This window comes from Myodes glareolus, chromosome 13 (assembly GCF_982192425.1).
Source record: "Myodes glareolus chromosome 13, mMyoGla1.1, whole genome shotgun sequence".
Taxonomy (NCBI): domain Eukaryota; kingdom Metazoa; phylum Chordata; class Mammalia; order Rodentia; family Cricetidae; genus Myodes; species Myodes glareolus.
The window spans coordinates 14106167-14125088 of record NC_142038.1 but is presented as its reverse complement, the minus strand read 5'-3'; the positions used below and the strand labels follow the sequence as shown (position 1 = coordinate 14125088).

The 18922-nt window shown below is 45.4% G+C and overlaps 1 protein-coding gene across 1 annotated transcript in view; it reads left to right on the top strand.

Moving 5' to 3' along the window:
* The first annotated feature begins 2028 nt into the window (after window positions 1–2028).
* Window positions 2029–18922, top strand: part of Myo5b (myosin VB) — a 279116-nt gene continuing 262222 nt past the window's right edge. The window contains exon 1 of the mRNA XM_048419435.3: window positions 2029–2273. Within this exon, the coding sequence (XP_048275392.3) occupies window positions 2247–2273 (27 nt within the window). The 5' untranslated portion in view covers window positions 2029–2246. The remainder of the gene's footprint in view (window positions 2274–18922) is intronic.

Below are 18922 nucleotides of genomic sequence, written 5' to 3'. Positions count from 1 at the left end.
ACCACCCAGCGAGCTCTAGGGAATCTTTTTCCCTGAGCTGGAAGTGGTCGGGGAGGGGCCAACAACCTTCCTAGTACTTTGAAGGTCAGATCAAGAACTTGAATTTGAGGCCTTGGCTGCAGAGGAAGACCCTGACTTAACAAAACAAAACTCAATTCCAAAACAAACAACAACAAACCCCCAAAACTTCAGGGCAACACCACAGGTGAGTTAAATCAGGTGAGGTGAATTTCTGGGGGGGTGAGAGCCTGACATCTGTTTAGAAGTGATGGTGATGTGTAGAAAATGGGTTATGAATGAACTCTGTCCAAGTAGGTGGAGACATCCGGGTAAGGGAAGCCTAGCAGGAAAAGAGAATGAAAACCCAGGAGCCAGGAGAACAAGAGTCGCTGGTCAAGAGTTAGGACTGCTCGTCTGGATGTGCTGGAGTAAGACGTGGGGATGGAGGTTGGGACGGAAGCGAGGAGCCTTTCTTAGAAGGTAGTCAGAACAGAGTTCTGGCCCGACCTTCAGTGATTCTGGTCCCATGGGTCTGCAGTGAAGCCCTGGGCTGGTTAAGAAAGCACTTCCCCACTGATGTAGAAGGTCTCAGGTTACGCTGGTGGCTGCTTCAAGTGGTGATGGCTCGGCTCACCTTAGTAAGTGTTACAATCCAAGGAGAATGACTGTCTGGGGCGTTTTACAGTGTCATGTTGCCATGCTGGGAATCCAATCCATGTCTCCACAAATTAGTTGGTTAGCACCCAACTGCTGAGCTATGCTCTGCGTCCTGCAGGAAAGACCCTCTGAGAAAAGGGTGTCTGAGTCTGTTTTTGCTGCTACAGTGTCCTTCCATCTCAGAGCCAGTGACAGCTGCTTGAACTTTGGTCACTTCATCTGTCAGCCCCGAAAAAAGCATTTTTTTGAATGCCAGGGGAACTTAAAAATTCAGGTCTCTTCTCTCACGAACAAATCGGAATTCTGGATGGAGGCGGGGTCGCTTCTTTGGAACTCAAAGCTCCCAGTGAGTTTCGTTGTGGAATGCCTGCAGTAAGGTAGACGTTTCAATCCAGTTGTACAGTTCAGGTGGGTGTCACCTCCTGGGGAGAAGGGTCCAGAACAACGCCCCCCTTTCCCCGGCTGGTGTACACACGTCCTCTGGCTGAAAGCCGCACTCAAGGTCAATTGCTGTGGTTCAAAGCCCAAGACAGTGTCCTGGACCTCAGTTCTTTCACCCCATCCTGCTAATTCTTTTCCCTTTGGGGTTAGAATGCCTAAGTTTCTTTGGAAGTTGAAAAAAAGTATGAAGCTGCTGTGGGCAGCCAAAACCAAGGGCAGAAGAAACATAAACAAATGACGTAGGAAGGACAAGAGGAACCCAGAATATGGGGGAGAGGAGCTAAAGGAACTTGAGATTTTTGTCTTCTGAGAGGAGGAATCTAAGTGAAGGCTTTGAGTGAAAAACAATGTTCCCGCAGGAGAACACCCCTTTACTGATGAGGATTTCTGCGCAGGGAGTTCATTTTGGTGAGGATGATCTTTAGTGCGCATCAAAATCACCTTAGTAGAGAACTATGGCATAATTAGACTTTAATAATGAAAACGTTCAACACAAACATAAAATGGAGAGAAAAAGTATAAGACCCTTTTCAGCCGCACTTTTCTTCCTTCTCTTCAGGTCTCCCTTGCACTTTTGCCTATCCTCTGCCCAGGTGATTAGGACAGCGCGGGGTGGCAGGTGCGACAGCCTTGCCCTCACCTGTGCGGCGTTCGCGCGGCGGCCAGCAGGGGGCGGCGCGTGCCACCTCCCGGGGCGCCGCTCCTCGCCGGCCCCGCCCCCTGCCCCAGGACCCGGTGGCAGCGGGGGCGCGGAGGGCTCAAAGGCGGCGGCGGCCGCCGGTGGTGAGGCGCGGGTTCCTCCCCCACCCCCACTTCCCGCCCTCCCTGGTCGCGCGTCCGCGCCTCCTCTCCGTACCTGAGCCCGGAGCGCGGCGCGCCTTCTCCCCGCCCTCCCGCCACTCTCGGACGCAGCACCAGAGCTGCCACCGCCCAGGGAGTAAAGGTCGCGCGGGCCGGAGCGAGCGGGCGTCGGCGCCAGAAGGTCGGTCCACCCGAGGAAGGAGCGCGGAGGAACTGGGACCGGTCCGGGGAGATTGCACCAGCGGTGCATAGAGAGCGCGCGGGCGAGCGAGGAGCTTGGCCTCAGAGCGCAGCCCTGACCCGGCGTCCCAGGAGGTGTCCGGGGCTCCTGCTCCATCCACGGGGACATGTCGTACAGCGAGCTCTACACCCGGGTGAGTACGGGCCCGACGCGGCCCCGGGACACAGGTGCGGCACGGCACGCTCGGGGCCACCTTCCCCACGCTTCTCGGACGCCCCTGCCAGCGTCTCTGTGGCCTCGGTCCCCGGCACCCCCAACTTGGGTGGCGGAGAAAGTTTGGGTGTTCCGGGAGTGCGCCGCACCTACTGGCGGCTCCGCAGAGTCCCCCCCGACAGCGGCACAGCTCTGTCCCACTCAGGGGGCCTGTCGCCAACGTCCACTTTGCCCTTCCCTTCTCGTCCTCTCCCGGTCTTGGTCTCATGCTGAGAGCCTGAAACCGCAGGGGCGTCTTAACCCTTTGGGAGCCGGGATAAGAAACTAGCTTCCATGGGGGCACCTGGCATGCAGCCCTCGTGTCCTTTTTATGGACCCTGTTCTAGGTCCCCTGCAGTGCCGAGTGCCCCTCAGTTGACCTGTCTTCCCTGGTTTATGTGTGTGGAGACCAGGGTGGATCCTGAACTTGGGAGTGGAGAGGGGATGAGGAGTCAGCAGGGTAGGAGGGGCGCGGAGTCAGGTAGGGGTAAGGGCAGAGTGGGGGGATAGAGAGTTGTTGGAGGGGTTTCTGGTGATCCCAGGGAAATACATTCTTTTAAAAAATATATATGTAATTCTTTTAGTTTGATTATGTGTATATATATATATAATGGGTATGTATATATGTATGTATAATATATATGCCGGCATGTCTGCATGTGCACTGAGAAGTCCAGAAGAGGGCGTCAGAGCCCCTGGAACTGGAGTGGGTGCTGGGAATCGAACCAGGGTCCTCTGCAAGAGCTGCAGTTACTCTTAACTGAAGCGCCATCCCTTTAGCCCAGGAAGTCAATACTTAATTTGCCCACAATGGGCATTTTGAGGTAGTTCTTTTGGGGTTATCAGGTATTTGGGGGAGGGTTGGAGTAATTATTGACCAGAAATGGAGTTATCTTTGAGGTAGGATGGTATGCGCTCCCCTCCCGGGTCGGGGGCGGTTCAGGATTAGGAACAAGTGCGGCAGGAGCTGCTGCTCCTGATACCGCACGGCAGGTGATGTAGTTAAAGTGACCAGCAGCTTCCCAGGCGTTGGCTCCGCACCCCTAGCCCTTCTGGTTTCTGCCTGGTCCCGGGGCGAGGTGAGCAAGTCGGGGCCTTTAGTCATCCATCCCTTGCTTCCTTAAAAAAATGTTCCATATATCCCGATGTCTGATTTTCTTGTTCGCCTTTTCTGGTGGCTGGGACCTGTTTGACAGTCTTGCCTGCCTGCTCGCCTCTGTGCGGAGGGGTAGGTGTGTGCAAGCGCGCTGTGTGTATACCAGTCCTGTAGGTGAGTTTGCAATTCCTGTTACACCGGCCTTGTGGACAGGTCTGGGCGGGGTAGGAAGAGGAACTTCCGCATCCTCACCTGGCGATTGTTAGCTAGTGTCCAGCGCATGGGGGAGCCCTTCAGCTCCGTGGGCTCACCGACCATCTTAGTTTGAAAAAATTGAAATCTCTTCTTTTCTCCGGACCCAGTCCGGGTCAGCAAGGGCTAAAGTTCACCCAATGATTATGAAGGAGGGTGAAATCTGTTTGGGGGCCAGTCCTGGATTGCTTTGGATAGCCTTTGGGGTCACCAGGAACTCCAGAACACGACAGATATCAGTCTCTTTGAGAAGGGTAGAGAAGGTGCTAGGCAGGGCTGGAACTCTTTAGCAATTCCGGCTTGGAAAATGCACGCCACTTTTTTTACCCGTGGGAGTTAGGGGAGGAGCCTTTCAGCTTGCAGCTCTGGCGCTGAGAGGCTCAACAGAACCTGGTCTGGAGACTGGAAAGCAGTGAGGCAGAGAAAAACAACCTGAGCTGCATGGAGTGTTCAGAGCTGAAGCCCTGTTCCGTGACAGTGTGCGGAGCAACAGCGAGTACGAGAGAGACGGGGAACGCACCAAGTCTTGAAGTCCCTGAGCAGACAGCATTTAATTGCTGCCTTATGAAGCTAATGACTTACTGAATACTCGGAAACTTTGGAGATCTAGTTTTGAGAAACAAAAACATTTATACCGAATTTCTTATCAAGTAGACCACTTGGAGGGGAAAGAATTTGATTTTTAGTTAGATGTGAATATAGTACAAGCTAGCAGGGGTGGTAAATTACTGGGAGTCTGAACCTGGCATGTTTCAAGTTCAGTGTTTTCTTGAGTTATCTGTCTATGGACAAAACCCCAGGTCCTGAAAGAACTAGTTAAGAAGTCAAGTATCTTCATTGACATGAGTGTTTGGAATAATTACAGCAAAAACGAACAGAATTCTGCCATTAGTGGATTTCTGGTTCTCAGTTATCGTTAAGTTATTGAATTTGAAGTCAAGATTTTCTGTGAGTGCTAGCTTCCGGGGGGTTTCATTTTGTTGACAGAGTATATAGCTCTGACTGTCCTGGAACTTGCTCTGTAGACCAGGCTGGCCTTGAACTCACAGAGACCTGCCTGCCTCTGCCTCCCGAGTGTATGCCACTATGACTGGATAGCTTCCAGGTTTTTCCCTTGGGTTGCCATTGCTCTTTCAGTATGAGAAACTGCCAGGCTTCTTCTAACTGTTGTAACCCTGCTTGTCAGGCAGGATTCTGAGTGTGAATCATGAATTATACAGAAACACTTTGTTTCTCGGGCAGATGATTTGTTCATTTTGTTGTATAATTAAAATAGTCAATGTTTCCTTCTATTTTTAACCTCCTAGTGGGCTTTCCTCATGGGTCAAACACTGGGTTGAGTTACACATTTTAAGATATCATACACTGATGGAAATAATTATCCTGTATGCCAGCAGTATTTTTAAATGTTTGGGATGGAAATTTTATTGATTGTACTTATTGCCTTAGTTGAGAGATGTTATTGGAGTATAAAACATTATATAAGGCGTACATAACCTGTGGGCATTAAATAGTTATGGGCAATAGCTTGGTTTATTGGTATATTTCTGGTCACTCAAGGATTTCTCTCTCCACCCCTTTTCTCTCTTTAGCTCTAGGCTCATATGCTATGTAGTGCGTGCGTGCGTGCGTGCGTGTGTGAGACTTTCTCACTGGTGAAGAGCACTATTTAGTAACAAAGACTCTGTTTTTAGAATACCCAGCCCCTTGCCGTTGAGGAACTGCTTTCTTTGTAGAGAGGCTGGTAATGGAAAATCAGTTAGTGTCAGACACTTTCAGTGTGACATCAAGGTGAGTCACCTTCATTGACTCTTAGAGAAAGGTGGAGCAGACAATTGGCTCTGTTGTCCCAAGAACTCACTATGTGACATATGTTAGTGCTGGTTTTCCAACCCCTAGAAAACACAACGTGGGCTTGATTTGGACAGGCCCCAGAAGGAAGCCCAAGCATGTACTAGCATAGGGATATGATGTTTGCAGAAGACAGCCTGGTCTTAAACTATGCATAACCTTTTCTCTTGGACTGAGTCATGCAATCGATAGAGGATTATTCTGGATACAAAATGTAAACACTGCTTTTTAAGTGTTTTAAATAAAGACATCTTATGTTTGCTACTTTGATTGTAGTTAGCAGACTAACTGGAAGGTCACTGGTATTGAGACAGTACTCTCAGATAATCCTTTTTCTTGCTTAGCTTTTAAATGACAGGCTGTATCTCTGCAGTCTAATGCAAAACTCAATGTGTGCATATGTTTCCATTTTTCTGCAGTGCTGGGGGTGGGATTGAGGGCCCTGTGTAGGCTAGGCGGGAGCTCTACTACTGGACAACACCTCACCTGGCCTTCTGGGGGTGGTTTTCTAAGAGTTCTGAGAGGAATGCTACTCCCTGGAGAAACAGAATCCATGTGATTTAGGGAGGTGTGTTTTAGCTTTCATTTGCCTACACCTCAAGTAGACAGGTTTCCCTAAATTCTGGTTCACCGCCCTCCCGCCCCGCACCGGAAGACAATTTGGTCCTTACTCTTGCCATCTGTGTTGCCCTTCATCCTGAAACGAGATGATACTTCAGACCTTAAAGAGGTCTTAAAGATCCTTGACAACAGATGCTGTCCATGGCAGCCTTAGTTCCCTTGTGCTCTCTTCTCTATTGGTGTCCTGGTACTCTCAGTCGCCTGCTTCTGTGCCACTTTGACAAAACCCGAAAGTTTGAATCCTCCATACAGGGTGACAGTCCGTGAATAGCGTGGGAAGGTGTCCATGTTATCACCACTCCCAATACCTTGGGACTTGGAATAGCCTTAAGACATGACCTGCACCATTGCAGAACTCCTTTGCAGGGTTCATCAGCTTGGGACTTTTCTCAATATTATACTTTGTTTGATTTCCTTCCTTTTTCTGTCCCCTGCCTCATGCACTTTGCCAGAACACTGCCCTGACAGCTTCTCTTTGGCAAAAATGATTCTGGGAATCCAGGTTAGTGCATACTTCATAGTGCCTTGTTGGGGTGGATGTCAGGTAACTCAAGGCACTTGGCCTCTATGGGTGAGGCCTTTGCAAGGTGAAGACATTTGATCCACCCACTCCAGCCAGTCTTCTTTCCCAGGGCACAGTCTGCCTGACATAATGGTTTCTCACAACCATCTATAGATAAAAGTCACCCCCCTTTTTTTAAACCTCTGTTCCCAATTGCAGGTGACCTGGAACCAGTGGTCCTTTGACTGGGTACTGTCTGTTAGTTTCCTTTAAAGAATGGAACTTAAGGCTGGGCAGTGTTGGCACATGCTATTAATCCCAGTACTCAGAAGGCAGAGGCAGGTGGATCTCTGAATTGAGGTCATCTTGGTCTACAGATGGAGTTCCAGACAGCCAGAACTACACAGAGAAACCCTGTCTTGAAAAACAAAACAAACAAAAAACCAAAACAGCAACAAAAGAATGGAACTTAAAATCTTAAGATATGGGTGTATGTGTACTTGCTGCTGCTCTTCATCCTTAGAGAGTCCTGAGACCAGGACTTGGTGTTTGATGCTGAGCAAGGGAAAGATGGGAGGGTGTTCTGGTTTCAGCTGGAGACTGGACAGAGATATGCAAATCAAGCTAGTCAGGGATGATTCTGGTTTTCAGCATGGGGAGTTTGGAGGAACAGTGGTTTGTGTAAGAGAAAATTATTTGAGGTATAAGTAGTTTAGAAGAGAGATCAAAATTGAGATTTCATAATAGTATAGACAGTACCTGGAATCATCTTTGGGAAGACACAGCTGTCTCTTAGTGCCCTGTTAATAAGGGCAATGCTCTGGTGTGGGGCAGCCCGGGCCTTTGTGGTTATGATCTTGCTGGGGACCACTGTAGATACTGAACGTTGAGATTTTCAGTTCTGATGCCTTGAAGTATATACTTTTTCTAAATCTTGACTTCTGTGAAAAACTGCATCATGAGAAGGTCACTGGAAACATGTGCTAATCCATGTACCATCTCCAGTGCATACTATACAAGTCAACTGTTCTTTGGCTTACTTCTCCCTATAGTATCCCCCCTCTAGTTAAAAGTGCTGGTGACTGTTTGGTTACCAATCCTTGGTACTCTTTGGTTACTGTTTGGTACTGTTTGGTAACTCTTTGGTTACCAACCCTTGGTACTAATAGCAAGGGGAACTCACTAAGTTGCCAAGCACAAATGGTATAGACCACCCTGGTTTGGGAGAAGAGGTTCCTATCCCCTTCCCAGGGGAGCAAGGAACAAGAACAATTGGAAAGTTTTAAATTTATGCTTTTTTAAAAATTTTTTCCAGTCGTTCTTAAATTTATGCTTTAAAAAGAAAATTAAAAAGCTTTTTTTCATACTCTTCCCCTTTTCCTCCTGATAGAAATGATCATTGCAACAATTCATAGGAAAGACAAAGACCCTTTGTCTGGTCACTGAAGTAGCCACTATTAACTTACGTGCATTTTCTGGACGAGTATTGTCGGGACAGGAACTGCATATGGCTACCGAGCACTTGAAAAGATGCTGGTTTAAGCTGGGATGAGCTGTCAGAGTAAACTACCAGATTTCCAAGGCTTATCAAGAAAAGTGAGAGTAAAAATAAATTAACAATTATGTTGAAATTATGAATACACACACACAGGTAAAATGTTTTAACTGACCTATTTTTTCTTAAGATGCTTATTAGAAAATGTTTCCTGCTCATTGCAGTGATACACACACATCATAGTGATACATCCCAGTACCTGGGAGGCAGAAGCAGGTGGATCTCTGTAAGCTTGAAGCCAGCCCTATCTACACAGGGAGTTCCAGGTTGGCTAGGGTTGCATAGTGACACCCTATCTCAAAATGAAAAGAAAATTTTCTTTTACACCTTATATTTATAGTTTGTATTTTATGTTTTTCTTATTATATTTTTCTTATTATATTATTGTATTATATTTTTCAGTGCTGGGTCATGGGCATGCTCACCAAGGAGTCTACCATTGAGTCACAGTTTTAATTGTGTGAGGTCTACTTTGTTTACGGTAGTCAAAGCTGCTTTAGAGTTACAATACATATCTAAAAGGTAAATGAAATCCAAGTTTTATGTTTATCCTAAATAATAACGTTTGGCTACTTTTCCTGAGGCACAAAGGCAGTTTTACTCTTTCTTTTTACTTGAGACAGAATCTTGCTGTATTTCTGGGGTTAACCTAAAACTTGCTATGCAGCCTGGGTTGGGCTTTAACTCCTGATTCCTCCTCTTTAGGCCTTCTGGGTGTTGATGTTTATCAGTGTGCCCATGCTTGGCCAATGGTTATCATTTTTAATAACTATATAATAAAACCTTATGACTTAGTCATAGTTCGATTGCTGTGAAGAGAAACCATGACTGCGACAACTCTTATTAAAGAAAGCATTTGGTTGGGGCTGTCTTACAGTTTCAGAGGTTTAGTCCGTTATTATGGCAGGGAACATGGCAGTGTGCGGGCAGACCTGGTGCTGAAGAACAAGCTAAGATTTCTGCATCCAGATTCACAGGCATCTCTCCAACTCTAGGGTTGGAATGGGCTTTTTGAAACCTCAAAGCCCACCCCCAGTGACATACAAGGCCACACCTCCTATTCCTTTCAAATAGTGCCACTCCTTGGGGACTAAATATTCCAGTCTATGAGTTTATAATGTCCATTCTAATTCAAACCACCACATCCCACTGCCTGGCCTCCATAGACTTGTAACCATTTCATAATGCAGAAATGCATTCATTCCAACTTCAGAAGTCCACATAGTCTTTCATAGTCATGAAAGTCTCTGTTTAAAAGTTTAAAGTCTCTTCTGAGACTCATGGCAATCTCTTAATTTTAGCCCCTGTAAAAATTAAACTCAAAAACCAGATCACACACTTCAAACATGCAATGGTACAGGATCTACATTACCGTCCCAAAAGGGAGGAAAGGGACCATAGTGAAGAAATACTGGACCAAAACTAATTTGAAAACCAGTAGGGCAAACTCCAAACTCTGCGTCTCCATGTTGGATGTCAAAGCACTCTTCAGATCTCCAGCTCCTTTCAACATCGCTGACTGCAACATACTTTTCTCTCTGGGGATGACCTCACTCCCTGTTAGGAGCTCTCCTCGGCAGGGATCCCATGACTCTGGCGTCTCTAACATCTTCGTGTCTCCAAGGCAATCCAGGCTTCTCCTTCACAGTTTCACACAACAACCTCTCTGGGCCTCCATGCAGGGATACCCCTAACACACACCTGGTCTCAGCAGCTCTCCTTAGCCTAGGAGGAATATTTCACAATCCCTTTCTTGTATCCTTGACTCTAAAGCCAAACCATAAGGCTGAAGCTGCCAGTTTCTTCTGGTTGCTGGGGTGGAACTTGCTCCCTCACCTTCATTTTTCTCCAGCTTTCTGTTTTTGATGGTTTCCTTCACTCCTTAAGATTTTAAAAAAAATTCCTTTTCACAAGTTTGAAGCTTAGCTGGATGGGGTCTTGCCCTGAGGTCACCGCTCCCTTTATCCCATTTGGCATTAGCCTTTTCTTTAAACTTTTAAACTTGAGCACTGGATTTAGCTCTATTACACTTTCTGGTTCTCACTTTTCATTTTGTATTTTTCCTTCCTCAACTTGTTCTTCTTCATTATAGATTTGCATAAGAGTCATCATTAATAACCACATGACAAAGTTAATACCATGTTGCCATGAAAACTCCTACAATACCATTAATCTGAAGCCCTGCAAGGACAGAAAACAGCTACATTCTTCACCAACATATTACAAGAAGGGGCTCTAGGCCATTTTCTAATATGGAAACCTCTTGAGATGCACTGCCAGAATCTGCATTGCTCTCAGTACCACTGCCTTCCACACTCCTATGAGTATGGCCCATTGAGTCCTACTTAAAGTATTCAACTACTTTCCTAATCCAAAGTCCCAAAGTCCACATTCTACCAACAAGCAGCATGATCAGGCCTGTCACAGCAATACCCCACTCCTTGTACCAACGTCTGTCTTAGTCAGTTTTCTAATGTTGTGAAGAGGCGCCATGATCACGGCAACTCTTATAAAAGAAAGCATTTAACTGGGGCCAGCATAGAGTTTTAGAGGTTTAGTCCGTTGTCATCATGGCAGGGAACGTGGTGGCATACAGGCAGACATAGTGCTGGAGAAGGAGCTCTACTTCTGGATCTTCAGGCAGCAGGAAGAGAGAGGCTTTGGGCTTGGAATGGCTTTGAAACCTCAAAGCCTATCCCCAGGGACATACTTCCTCCAACAAGACCACACCTCTTTTATCTTTTACCTCCTAATCCTCTCAAACAGTGCCATTCCCTGGTGGCTAAGCAGTTTCTTGGCCAAACCACCATACCTGATAGGAGATGTTCCACTGAGTTTTAAACTACTTTCATTTTGATGAACACTAAAGCTGATCTTGTGTTGTAGGAAGTTCTTGTAACACATCACATTTCTTTGTATTATAGAAGGTGAAATGGTTGGCATGCACTCTATGGCTATTATTCATGACCAGCATCCTCTATCTGTTTCTTCACCCTTCCAAGTTCTGGTCATTACTCGTTTTTTATAGTTTTTGTTGTTTTTATGTTTTGTTTTTACTGTTTCATGTCTTAAAGTTGACTTTCATTAGAAGGTTGAACATCTTTTCATGTATTTGATGTTCATGAATGCTTTTCTTTGTTTCCCTTCTTATATTACTTGTTATTCATAGTTTCTTTTGCTAATAGCAATGACTCATTTCTAGAAGGAAACATAGAAACCAGAAAATCCAACATCAAAATATTAAAGACAGAACTGTAGCATGTGGTTTCCTCTCTGTTTGTCCTGATTCAGGCCTTTGGGGTGGGTGGGGAAAATCATTGGTCCTGAGGACTGTTATTGAACACTTTCGTGCCAGGTCACTTCTTTGCACCATGCATTAACTCATTCAGCAGCACTAAGATGTTGCTTTGTAGCATTCCTGTTTAATAAGCAATGAATCCTAGGCTTGCATCGTGTCCCCAGAGGAGGATTTTTACCCACTGCTCTGCTATTTTCTGTGCAGTATCTGTCCCTTCAGTGGTGCTTCTGGAACATGATTTGTGTATAAAGTCTCTGAAGACTTCTGGAAACTACCCCCATTCACCCACTTAACCAAAGGTCTTTAGGTGTTTGAGGGTGTGCCTTGCTGCCTGCCTGTTGGCTAACAGATGTTTGATGTGAGCATGCACTCTTCACAGATGTTGTAAGATTTGTTCATCTCAGACAAGGCTCAGTCCTAAAGTTCTTTGAAGTTGCCTTTCCCCTCCTTGCATTGGAGTCTCCGTGTGTTTTCCAGGCTAAGCTTGAACTGGACTGTAGGCGAACACTCCTGTTCCCAGCTGATTGCCTTCCTTTGTTCAGTACTGCTTGTCACATATACTCTAACTTTTGTCATCTTTGCTGAAAAGTTAGATTTTGATCATTTTTGTCATTGTAAAACTCAAATGTTCTGTGACATGAAACCATAAGAGAAGAAAGAGCACACTGAGCGCCTTCTGCATGAAATTCAAAATCTTGACTATAACTTTGGTACTGAGAAGTTCAGGTCTTCTTGGTTGGAGACCAGACTCCATGAAAAGAGGCTGAATCTCTGCACGTTGCGACCTGGGTGCTGGGTATCTCAGTGAAGATGAGAGGGGGAAAGGATTGGAAATTGTAAATTGAATTATTTTTGTCTTTGCTGTACAGACTATTTACTCCAGACTTATTTCTCTTCTTTTCCCCACCTGCCCAGCTACATACACAGTATAGCTCAAACCAGCCAGGTGATGCATTGGTACAATATATGACCTCATTTCCTGGGATGCTCAACACTGTTTAACATACTTCAGAGAGGAACAAACATTTTTTTGTGAAGCTTGAAACAAAATGGAAAATAATGTTGAAGGATAGGCACACGGGAAACTATGAGGACATGAGGGAGAGGAAGCTAGAGTGTCAGGGGATGGAGGCGGCAGGTGAGTAGAAAGGGTGTTACTGTTGGCAGCCTACTAATGTGGCCATTGTGTTCACAGGTGCTTGCTTTATTACTATATCATCAGTTACTTTAAAATATAGAAGCGCTGCTACTTAGTGTAGTCTCCACTCCTCATTAAGAAAACTTCTCTTTGTGACAGGAAACCACAACCAATCAAAATGCAGAGATCTAAAGCTCAGTCCTGATGGATATGTACAAAATACTCAAGAGACATTGATGAAGAGGGGGAAGACAGGTTGTAAGAGTCAGAGGATCAGGGAGTTTGCTGTGAGACTGTGTGTTGCAGTAATATCAGAAGTTACACCCATAAAATCTCAGCCAACATGATTGCTCAAACATGAGCCCAACAAGGATGACGCTGATGGACATGCCACAGTGGATGGGGTCCAGACCATGAGGCCTCAAACCTACACAAAGAACTATAGGCAGCTGAGGAAAGCTGACAGTGGGAGAGGTGGGCTTCCCCAGAGAAGAGCACGCCAATGGATTGTTCTGTGCCGAACAGTCAGCCCTGAAAAGTATGCATACAAGTCATATTACGTGGACTGAGCAGGCTACATTTAGGGATCTATGTGGATATACAAATACATATATGCATGAAATAACAAAGAGGCCATGGATTTGAAGGAGATCGAGGAAGGTTTGGAAGGAGGGACAGGAAGGGAGAATTATTTTAATTTATAATCTCAAAAAATATCTAAAAGTTCTGTTGCTAAAGAACGTGAGTCACTGAGCTGAGCAGAAGTTTCAAAGCCAAACAGAAAGCTTCGAGAGCACAGGCAGTTTGCCTTTTGTGTCTGCAGTTAGTGGTCAAATGTGTGTATTTGGAAAATTGCTCTTATTGAAAATGTGCGTTGAATCATATGTTCATGATCCTCAACTTTCCCAAGTTGGGATTTGGCATACTGTGGTCACAAAGCAAATGTCATTGGTTTAGTTCGACTTCTATCTGCAATCCTCCATTCCTATCCTAGGCCACGACTCTTTTTGACAAGGAACCACCTTTACCTTAACTTTATCTTCTGCTGTACTTGTGTCAGGTGTTGGCTTAGGTCTCCAGCAGAAGGCCAATCTGTTTCCTCTATGAAATTTCTTCTTAGACTTGCCTAAAACTATAAAGTGGGGAGTTCCTGCTAGTAGATGGTGGAGGCTTGAATGGGGATGGACCCATAGGCTCATTTTTATACCTGGGCCCCAGCTGGTAGAGCTGTTTGGGAAAGGTTAGGAGGTGTTGATAAAGGATGTGTCACTGGGGGTCGGCTTTGTGTCATTCTCAGCTCGCTCTCTCTTCCTCATGCCTGTGGGTCAGATACAAACTCTCAGCTACTGCTCTATTGCATGGCTGCTTTCCTGCGGCTAATGCTTCCCGCCATGATGGTCACAAACTCTGTTACTCTCTGTATCCGTGGTCCCCAGTTAAGGGCTTTCCTTTGTAAGTTGCTTAGGTCATGGTGTTCTGTCACAGTGGTAGAAAAGTAACCAAGGCCGTAGATAATGGCGTTTTTCTTTTCTGTTACACCACTCAAAGGGTTAGCATAAGTTGGACATTGAAATAGCAGGGGAACAACCTTGGTGGATGTGAAAGTATAAAGCAGCCTTGTTTTTGACTTCGAAAGGCTCCCATAATTTTGGTCATGTATATATCCCTGCCTTCGTAAGGTCACCCTATGTCAAAGGCATGATCTTTCAGTCCCCTATGAACTTACAAGTTCTCATTAAGCTTCTCATTAAGACTTTACAGATCTTTTCATGGTGAGAGGAGGGGTAGATGTGAATCTTCACACCTCGCACGAGACTGAGCAGAGCAGGCCTTGGAAAACAGCAACAGTAAACCAGGGAAGAAAAATTAGCAATGGGATCAGTTTCAGTCTTCAGAGAAGATAATAGGCATCGTGGTATCCATCCGAAGATTTAGAGCATCCCTTCTGTGTATCACTTTGGGCAAACTAACGCAGTGCAGAATCCGCATGAGCATAGAAGCCAGCGTGAGAAACAGGACCAGCTGGCTGTCAAAGGGATCTTCTGACCTTGAGTTCTTTTGTTGTGTGAAATTAGTATTAAGGAAGTATTAGGGCAGAGAAGGAAGATAACTGCTTGGCCTCATCTCATCAGACTTAATCGCCTTCTCAATTTGCCTCTACTCCCTAGTGAGGGCTGATGTTTATTTGTTAAATAAGAAAAACAAATGTCTACTCAGTCTGAAACTAATGTTTTTTTGCTATCAGTCTGTTTGCTTTGTGTGTACATGTGTGACCGAAACAGGCTTCGTGCACCAAAGCAGGGGCAGTCGGTGCTTTTAAAATGTGATTTTTAGGTTCAGTGTGCTAGATCCCATACATCCAAATAAACCATTTCTCTGAGGCTGGCTGCTGAGGGCAGAGGCAAAGAATACAGCCCATCTGTACTGCCTCTGACTCTGGTCTCACATCTGATGATGCGTTCTTTAGATTCTCATCTCCGCTGGCAGAACCGTCAGGCTTGAGTGACAGGCTTTCTCTATAGAAAAGTCAAAAGTTGTTTAAAAATAAACCGGAGAGGACAGGGATTTTCTGATGTGCCGCCATTCTCGGTGATGTGTCGCCCTGGGGTTTAGTTTCTTAGATTTATTTTTGTGTATTTGTAGGGGGAGGACTGGCACTTGTGTGGAGGTCCGAGGACAACTTGGCGGAGTTCTCTTCCATGTTTACTTGGGCTCCAGGGAATGAACTTAGATTGTCATATTAAGGTTGAGCAAGTGCTCTACCCACTGAGATGTCTTGCCGGCCCTGGATACCAGTTTTGTATGACTTCTTTCTAGCTGTGATTGTGTAGTCACTGTTAACTTTGAATGTTCTGTGTGTCCAATAACCACAGAGCATCGAAGGGGAACACTCATCTGGATGTAGCATCTGTGATCTATTGACTCAGATTTAGAAACTCAAAGAATTGTGTCGTTATATTAATTTATGGTCCACTTAAATTTATGTATAAATACAAGTAAGTTAATCCAGGAGCATATAGTTACCCACAAGTATAATGGCATTAATAAATATCTTATTCAAAAATCAAATGGAAAGAATTTCTACCTAGTACCCTAAAATGCTCTTTGAAAAGATGAAGGGACATCCCTGCCATGCCAGCCGGGGAGTTTGGTAGTGAACGTGAGTGAAAGCAAAATAGGAAAGGAGGCTACAGAACTGCATTAGTCACATCGGCCATAAGGAAGTCACTCGGGTGTCCTTTGCAAGGACAAACAAACTGAGAAGATGCAGCAGATACAACAGGATATAATCAGCTTTGAGCAAAATCTGACACACTGGGCACCAAGATGTGCTTGGGGGAGAATTTGGTAAATTGGAATAAGTCAGTTATAAAAAGATGAATATAGTATGAGTCAACATAGTATATGAGGCCTCTGGAATAGTCATAGTCTCAGAGACAAAGTGGAATGGTGTGATCACTGGAAGGGGAGGAGAGAGTTTAATGGATTCAGGATTTCGCTTTTGCAAGGTGGGTGTGAAGGCTATAGACACTGGCGACAGTTAGAGACCACGTACATGTCACCGGACTTTGCACGTAAAAATAGTGCTGCTAAATATTCTAATTTTTTGTGTTTTATTACAAATGTGAAAAGTATTCTGGAGTGGAAGAAAAATGACAGACATAGATATAATATAGGCTGGAACAACTTGCATAAATGTAACCTATGTAAATGGGCCCAGGCCAGGATCTGAGTACCGGTTCTTCAGCTTCCAGGTGATTGTAGCTTAACGTCTACATTTCGGTGAGCTGTAAGCCCTGAATAAAAATCTATATAACCCTCAGAGGATTGCTTGGGAAAGGTAATGGGCGAACTGTCTTAGGTGGTGATGTCATGTCTTTAGGAGATGTCACCTTGTTGGAAAAGTCACATTCTGGGGCAATGGCTCTCAACTTTCCTGATGCTGCCACCTTTTAATACATTTCTTCATGTTGGGGTGACCCCCCCAACAATAAAATTATTTTCATTGCTGTTTCATAGCTGTAATTTTGCTGCTGTTATGAATCATAATGTAAATAGCTTTGCTTTCCTATGGTCTTAGGTGACCCCTGTGAAAGGGTCATTCGACCCTCAAAGGGATTGAGAGCCACAGATTGAGAATCACTGGTCTGGGTTAAGACAGTGTAGGTCATCCTGAAGGCCAGGATGGGAGCTCTGGATGTTTATCCATTATGTGCTGGGTAGCTAGTCTTCAGGTGAGTGTTCTAGCCTCACAAAACACCAGTATCATGGAGAAACTCTGTGGTTATATTGTGCTTGCCTTCTTTCAGGCATGCAGAGAACACAGGCTTCTGTGGTCCTGGCTTGGAGGCCTAATAATCACCTCAGACCTGCAGTGTGCAGTGAGGGGGGCTTCCTATATACTAAGGAGAGCTGATCATGTTGACATGACTGTCCTGGTTAAATTGAACTATCCATTTGTCATAGCCTATGGACATCTAAAAAGGGAGTCTCTACTGGGGGGTGTAGGAGGCCACTATAGACAGCACTATCCTGGCACAGGTGGTCCAGGCTGTTTAAAAAGCTCCTCAAGCCTGAGTGAGCTAGCAGGCACTGTTTGTCCGTGTGTCTGCCTCAAATTCCTGTCTTGGCTCTCCCACGTGACAAACTGTAATCAAGAAGTGTAGATCTGTTCTTCCCCTAAGTTGTATCTGATCATAGAAACAGAGCAAACTGAAATGGTTCCTCTTAGTATGTGGCTATTAGGTACAGAAGGGCACTTCAAGATCTAGGCTCTCCTGGAACTAGCTCTTGTAGACCAGGCTGGCCTCGAACTCACAGAGATCTGCCTACCTCTGCCTCCCGAGTGCTGGGATTAAAGGCATGTGCCACCAGCTCTAGCCTCTATTCTTAAGATGCTTAAAGCCTTAAGATAGGTGGGGGTCTCTTAAGGATTGGCCTAAGAGCCATGTTGGGGATCCAGAAAAATTCTCAGTATGTCGTGGCTCTGGGTGCCTGGTTTTCACGTCAGCAGGAGAAAGGGTGCATTCCTTCCTTATTAGTGCTATGAATCAGACGTCATGCTCTCTGATCTATTCCTGTCTGCTTGCTTTGGCCATGGGTTGAGTACCCTTTCTCAATCTCTAGTTCCGTTTTAGGATGGCTCCATCATTCACTGTTGCGACTGTCAGGGAGAATCAAAGTTCTGAAGCTTTTGTAGAAGGCAGCCACTTTTTTCTCAAGATTGAACCTAGGGCTTTGTACTCTACTGTGGAGTCGTATACTCAGTTGAGAGCATCTTCTTGCTTGGCTGCTTGTGAGCAGGTCCTACCTCGAATCCAGGTGGCTTGCCCTCACAACTCCTTTGGCCCAAGGAGCTGAGCTGATTACTGTGATGAAAAACTATGTTCCTTTATTGAGAAGCAGGGATGTTGCTAGTACCTGAGACATGGTTTCCTGGTTGGGCATATCAATGTTACCCAGAAAGTAAATAAAAACCAGACTAGGATCTGGGAGATTGGCCCTGGACTGAATTGTTTCTTGAAAGACCATGCTTATTTATGGAACTTATATCCTTCTGCCTTAGTTTGAAACCTGGTATCTCCCATAATGCTAATGCTGGTGGATATTTCTGTCTAGTAGGGGTGCAATGACTGCCATTGCCCACAGAAATAATGTTGCCACCCCCAATTTGTCACCATACAGAGTCCAGACCTTTTTCTCCTTGGATTTGTCCATCCATTCTTCTAAAGGAGTTCTTCATTATCTCTATGTTCCCTGGTTGTTGCTCTACTTCCTCCCTTCTCCATCAACTTGCATTCCTTAACCTCGCATAATCTGCCCTTGATAGACACTGCAGGGTCTATCCACTGTGCTAATATCCCTGAACTGTGACTGGCAGTGTGTAACCAAACCCCACTCACCAGGTTGGGGTTACACAACACTCAGCCATGTGCACCCTCATTTACTGGGACGAGCGCTGAGGGCATCTGTCTGAATGGTGCTCAGGTTGCAGTGTGAACCATCTTAGGAATCAGAAACTGCCTAAGTGCTGGCCAGAGAATAACGGAGTGTCTGGAGCTGTGAGCAACACATCCAAAGGCCTGAAACAGTACTAGCCGGCATCTGAAATGGTATAACTCAGCACCACCCAGATTATCGAGGCTCTCAATGTTTCCCACTTTATCTCATGCAAGAAAAGCAAACACTTGGCTCAGAGCTGGAATTTCAAACCTCACCTTGTGCTTTCTGTGATTTGTCATTGTGTGTGCTTCTCTGCTGAGCTGCTGCAGTTTTT